The sequence below is a fragment of the Podarcis vaucheri genome, assembly GCF_965113315.1.
Source record: "Podarcis vaucheri genome assembly, chromosome: 4".
NCBI lineage: Eukaryota > Metazoa > Chordata > Lepidosauria > Squamata > Lacertidae > Podarcis > Podarcis vaucheri.
In genome coordinates, this window is record NC_138762.1 from 23,810,906 (window position 1) to 23,817,334 (window position 6,429).

General features: G+C 43.8%; 1 protein-coding gene across 1 annotated transcript; it reads left to right on the forward strand.

Annotated features, from left to right (window-relative positions):
* Nucleotides 1–2,608, forward strand: LOC309531125 (vitelline membrane outer layer protein 1-like). Its single transcript, XM_082220465.1, is given in 4 exon segments — nt 1–30; nt 32–226; nt 1,183–1,277; nt 2,249–2,608. Coding segments are annotated over 4 exon segments (600 nt in total). The 5' UTR covers nt 1–15; the 3' UTR covers nt 2,544–2,608.
* The last annotated feature ends 3,821 nt before the right edge of the window (nt 2,609–6,429 follow it).

The following is a 6,429-nucleotide window of genomic DNA, read 5'->3' on the forward strand; positions in this document are numbered from 1 at the left end:
GGCTGTTATTCTTCGATGGACTCTTTCTACCTTGATTCAGAATAGATTGCTTTCCATGGACTTCACCATCACTACTATGCTCTTCTTGATCCTCTTCAGCTGCCTTGCCCATGCAGAAGAGAAGAACTATAACTCTATCCTCACAGTGCCAAATGGAGGACCATGGGGCACTTGGGGAACTATCCAATTTTGTCCACGGGGATATGCTCATGGCTTCTCACTGAAGGTAAGGCTTGCTGTTGGGTTGCTTTCACAATCAGATCTCTCTCTCCTTCCTTTGTTTTTTTTTTCTGAACACTCCCCAGAACACAGTTTTTTAACTCAACAAGAAATGTGGGGAAGCAATAGGACAGGGATGGACTCTTAACTAAGGAGGTGCTAGGCCAAATGGCCAGAATTGCTATCAATTGCTATCAACCTCGATTATCCACAAAGGAATGTGTTAAGGAGATAAGGATAAATGGCCATAAATAAGCGGCAGAGAGGAAAGGAGTCTGCCAGCTGCAAGAATAGAAGTTTTTGGATTAACTATCTGCAGTCTGGATTCAGACTGTTCTTCCAAGGCTGGAAAAACAGCAAAGACGGCTTGTTTACTGGAAGCTGAATCACGGGACAAAGCGATGCAGTGAGTTTTGGAAACTGTAAGAGAACAGCTTCTCCCAACCTACCAGCTTCTCCTGCAACCAACAGTTGCAGGAATAAAGGATACAACACCATATATGGATGGGAAAGCATCGTGGAAAAAAATTGTCACAGACAGGAAAGAATAAGGATTACAGCTAAAGTTCCTCACTTGAAACTTTATAAATTACCTATTATATCAACACTAATTGAAATCACAAGATTATAGCTGTTATATAAGGAGTTATTTTAACTCAATGGAATGGAATGGAATGGAATGGAATGGAAATTATTAAAATTTTGGAACACAGAAAAAATGTAAAGCGGTATTGCCAAGTCATGTTTTGGTCTGCCATTTAGATTCAAAATGGTGCCTGGTACCCAAAATTCCACAAAGACCCTCACCTCAGGAACCAGGTTTGGTGACAATATCTCAAGAGGTGGCTATACTCATAGAGAGCATACACATGGAAAAACCATTTCCCAAAATATATACTAGATTAATGTCAGTAGTTCAGCAGTTCAAATTTATCACACTCTCTGCATCTCTTTTCCCTCTAGGTAGAGCCAGTTCAAGGCCGTGGTGATGATACAGCCCTCAACGGAATCCGCCTGCACTGCACGGATGGTTCAGTTATTGAGTCTTCAGTTGGACCGTGAGTGGCTTTCTTGCTTTCTTCTCCGCTTTGGTTCATTTCTTTGGAAGATAATGGTTGAAGGGGCTGAACCGAAATTTGTTAGGCTGGGTTAGATCAGCACCCGATAGGAGGGCAAGTCAACATGGCTACCCAGTTCTCTTTTGGGGGGTTGTTGAGCAGTGGCAACCAACGTCAAGTTTCTACCACCTCTCTTCCTAAGATAGTATCGCTTACCCACTATTCCATACTGCTCCAAGATCCTGTTCATAGGAGATCCCTGAATTTGACTAACTGCTCTTTTGGCCCAGCCCCTAGTTGCTGGTTTCTGATTCTTCTTGAAAAAGTAGCCAGCCAAAGTAATGCCCCATATTACATCTTCTGATGTCCTATTAACATCCTATTAACATTAATTAATTTTATAATGAATGATTTTAGAGTGTTGTTTGTGCTGTACTTTTGTACTGTTTTATTGTTGTTAGCCGCCCTGAGCCCGGCTTCGGCTGGGGAGGGCGGGATATAAATAATAATAAAAAAATATTATTATTATTATCATTATCCTCTGAGGGTTCTGTTTCCTCAGAAGAACTACCTGGCTCAAAACAAGTTGAGCCCCAATAAACTGATACTTCTCCCCATTTCAGGTTTCCCACCTCTTTTCCAGGAAACAGATAATTATTCTGGGTCATCTCAGATCCAGAAGATCTTAGGTTGTGTCAAACAATATTTATTGCAGATATCAATGTGTAATTTAACAGTTTCATAGACTCACACACTGATAATACCTGATTCTGTGATCATGGGTTTCTCTGCCTTCACCAGGGGTGGAGGGTAGAGGGGAAGGAAGGAGCAGCAGGTACTTTCTGAATACAATGCAAAGCCTTTGAGACACTATGAGCATCCTTCTGTAATGCTAGTAATGGCCTGATCCCTTTTGGAGCAAGCAGATTCCTGTCCCATTTCTAATTAACGGTCAGTGTCTTCTTTGGCAGGTGGGGATCCTGGACAGGGATTCAGTATTGCCCCCGTGGCAATCTAGTCTCTTTCTCTCTGAGGGTGGAAAAACCTCAGGGCAAAGGTGACGATACTGCAGCCAACAACATCCAGTTCACCTGCCAAGATGGTACTGGGCTGATGGGCCATGGACTTTCCTGGGGTAATTTTGGTCCATGGAGCAGTCGCTGCTACTCCGGATTCATTGATGGCATTCAGACAAGGGTGGAGTCTCCCCAAGGCAAGGGCGACGACACAGCACTCAATGATGTGAAGTTCTTTTGCAGTGGCTGAACCAAGTATCTCTGCTGCTTTTCAGCAGTCGTGAATGTTAACCACAATTAAATATTGGCATGAAAGTAGTGTGTGATTCTTTTCATTTTAATTACTTAATTTTGCACCTATCACTTCTGGGTGGGAAGCAATGAAACACACACACACACACACACACACACACACACACACAATATCTCCAATTCTAAGCTTTCCTCCATGTACCTCAAGGGGGCACAGACATTTTTCTCTCCTCCCATTTTATCCTCACAACCACCCTGTGAGCTAGGTTAGGCTGAGAGGGAGTGACTGGCCAAAGGTCATGGTGTGAGCATCATGGCTAAGTGGGAAGATCTGATACAATTGCCCAGTGGCGTAGCGTGGGGGTGCAGGGGGGGCGGCCGCACCGGGCGCAACATCTGGGGGTTAGGGTGCGCAAATCCATGGGTTAGGGGCGCAAATTACTTGCCTTGCCCCGGGTGCTGACAACCCACACTACGCCACTGCAATTGCCATACTGACTTCCTTTCTAGACCATTAGCTAGGCTGGATTCCGATCTAGCATATCTAGCATCTCCAGAAGACAAGATATGAGGGGGGAAGTGGAGACACTATTCTGTCTAACTACTTAGTGAGAAATAAGCCTGCTTCCAATTTTCAGCATTTTTAGCCAGTGAGTAAAGTCACAGATTGGCATTTGGATGAGCAAGCCACAGAGACAATAAATGATGGAGGAACACACAAATTGTCTGCAGAAGATACTTCCTGCTTGCGTGTGAATATTGTGCATAATAAACTACAGATTATGAAACTATTGTAGCATACCCTCTAACAATACAAACCAAGGGGAAGCTGGATCAGTTTTCAGTACTCATGGGCTGATTTTATTTGCTTATTTGAAGCCATTTTGTCCTGAAACGTAAATATGGGCCTCAATGAATGACATTTATTGATTCATTTGTTTTCCATTTCTAAATGCGAAAAGAGTGCTTCCCTTAAAGAGCCTCATGAGCCTTCTATGAGGTTTTGACTTCTCTTCTGTCTTAGATTTTATTGCCTGGCAATAGTCTTAGGAAGCCATTTTTTGTTTTGCTTTTTGTTTTTTTATTCATTTTATTAAATTTGCTTGACAACATTACATTATTATATATGGTATTTTGAAAAAAGAAAAGAAATACAAATCAAAGACAAGTCTATTCAATACAATTCACCATACATTCTTTCAAGTGTACACAAGATATGTAGAATTTAGCTGACACTGTATAATTCTCCCTCTCCCCCCGGATTATAAATAATTTGTCTAGGGCCACTAGTTAGGTGCCTAGTGAGAGAATCCCACAGGCATGGGCCCATGGATGCAATATATCTCAATGGGAGAAACCTATCTCTAGGGCTAGACACATTCAAATGGCTACAGGCAGTCCTTCAGGTAACCTGGTCCCAAACCTACTAAGCTTTAAACCAATGTCCTGCTCTTTAAATGGGGTCTAGAAATGAATAGGTCACCAATGCACAGTCTCCAACTGTCAGGAATGATTGGTGAGTGTTCCGAGGAAGAACAGCTGCTAATTAACGGAGGCTTATCTCTGTAAGTCCCCATTCTCTCCCCCTTCTCTGTCTCCAATTCCCTGACACCAACTGCCCTGAAAATGCCGAGACCACCACAAAAACCCTTAAGCCATCACAGCTTTTCATTATGTCATGCAGGGCCAGGGCCAGATTAAGACCTTTAGAAGCCCTAAACAAGAGCTTTCCAAACTTTGTGTCGGGATGTGTTTGTTTGTCAGCCGCAGTGTGTAGGTGTCAGGAACAAGCCAGCTCCCAGTGAAGATTTGCAGCCAGCTGAGGAAAGCAGCCAGGAACAGAGAGGGTTAACTCTCATGCAGGAGGAAGAACTATCTCCTGTGCCCCTTGGAATGCCGGTTGATAAGGGGACGACTGCGAGAGTGCTGGAACCCAGCCAAAGTCAATCAGGCAGGAACAGAGAAGGAAGTAGTCTGTCAACCGGGAAGAGGTTAGAGCTGACCCAATCTCTCCTAAGGGGCAGGCTATTACACAGGAAACAAAACAAACGATGCAAGGTCCAAAGAGTCAATATCTTCTGTAAAACCCAGAAACAGACTTCAGAAGGGTCATCTTGATTGATGATGCCAGAGGCTATGTTACAGGCGTCCGGAGCTATCTGTTTGTTTTTGCAATATTTCCTCCTTTTTAATTAACGACGCTTACTGTGCTATCAAGCCAGGAACCTGGACGCATAACAGTAGGTGTGTCATGCAAATGCTCCCCGCGCTCCTCCCAGGGCTGGAAAGGGGCTAGTTTGCTAGTAAAACTGAATTATGGTGTTGTGAAACGATGCATGTCTCAAAAGTTTGTCACCCACATGAAAAGTTTGGAAAGCTCTGCCCTAAACACTTAAAAGATTTGAGTGCCCCCATACATATCTCATTCAAAATATAAACATGTGAGCCTCGGTGGAACGAGTGGCATTTTACCAGTTACCAGAGTCTAATTTTGTTGTATTGATTAATCTCTATTATAACTATTTTATTATTGTTTATTATTATTTACTGCTATTGTGGTAGTATATATCCCTGTAATTCTTCCATTTATTGTGGGAGCCTTTTGCCCTCAGCTGCAATATATGGTCCATGGCAATGGAAAATTTCTGTGGTGCCCCCCTTTTCTTGATTTTGTCTAAAGCTTAATCCAGCCTTGTGCAGAGTCCCAAATTCTACAATCAGGGAAAGGGAGTGGGGAAGGGCGAGTGTGTGGGAAGGAGATGACCCAACCCCTCACAGTGATGCACTGGGACCTGCAGGGAGGAGAGGGGGTTGGGCACCAGCTGTTGTTGTTGCTGCTCCACTTCTCAGCTCCACCAGTTGGTACCGCTCAACGCATCTGATCAGGGTGATGGTAGTGGCAGGAGCGGCCTTGCTGAATGATCTCTTTAAACTTGAGGGTTCCTTATTGTTTCACAAGATGTGTATTTCTTTTAAGGCCAGAGCAAATCACGTGACCTAGTTTTACAGCTGCGAAGCAATATAGCAGGTGCTGTTAAGTTTTGGTAATTAAGCTGTTGGGTATGGTATATAAAGAGCAGTATGGAGCTCTCCCAGTACCCTAGTGGATGGGTCATGCTTATTTTTATATTTTAATTTAGTGTAAAAGGAGTTTTTGTTTTTGCTATTAAAACCTAGCAAAAGTTATTTTGCATTTCTTGAATGTGTGGTCTCCCCAGCATGCCTTCTGCAGTGCAACTAATCTGCAATTAGCCAACAGGACAGGCCTAAGTGTGCCTGGCTCACGCAGGTGCGCAGGAGTCATAGCTGCTGACCATAAAGACTATTATGCTGGCGCAGAAATTGCTGCCTTGAAACATCTGGTGTAGAAGCCTCTTCTGACACCCAAAGCTGGTTGATTTTACCATGTTGTTTTACCATATATCATATAACCAAGACATTTGCCAGTACGGTATTATGACATACACCTCTTGGTAACAGCCGTTTGGGCAGCTTAGCCATCCCTGCTCTTTCCCCATATTCCATTGGGAGAGGGGGGCACACTGATGTAGAAAAAATGTCTCTATTTTCATCTGAGGAATGTTGGAGGGCATGCCAACGCAGCAAATACAGCACTGATATTACGTGTGCCAACATCTTGGCTCCCAGCAGGCGGCTGCATTCTGCCAGCTGACATTTCTAAGCCATCTTTAAAAGCATCCTCTAACAGATGATTTTCAAATCTGAAACAGAGGCATTGTGATTCCCTGCTTGTCAGGGATTGGACTCAAGAGGGCAAGAGGGAGGAGTGGTGAAGATCACGCACGCACCTTTCTCCTGCAGAGTCAGGAGAAGGGGGAGGCAGCACTGAATTACAGCAGGGCTTTGGGGAGTTTGAGGGAAAT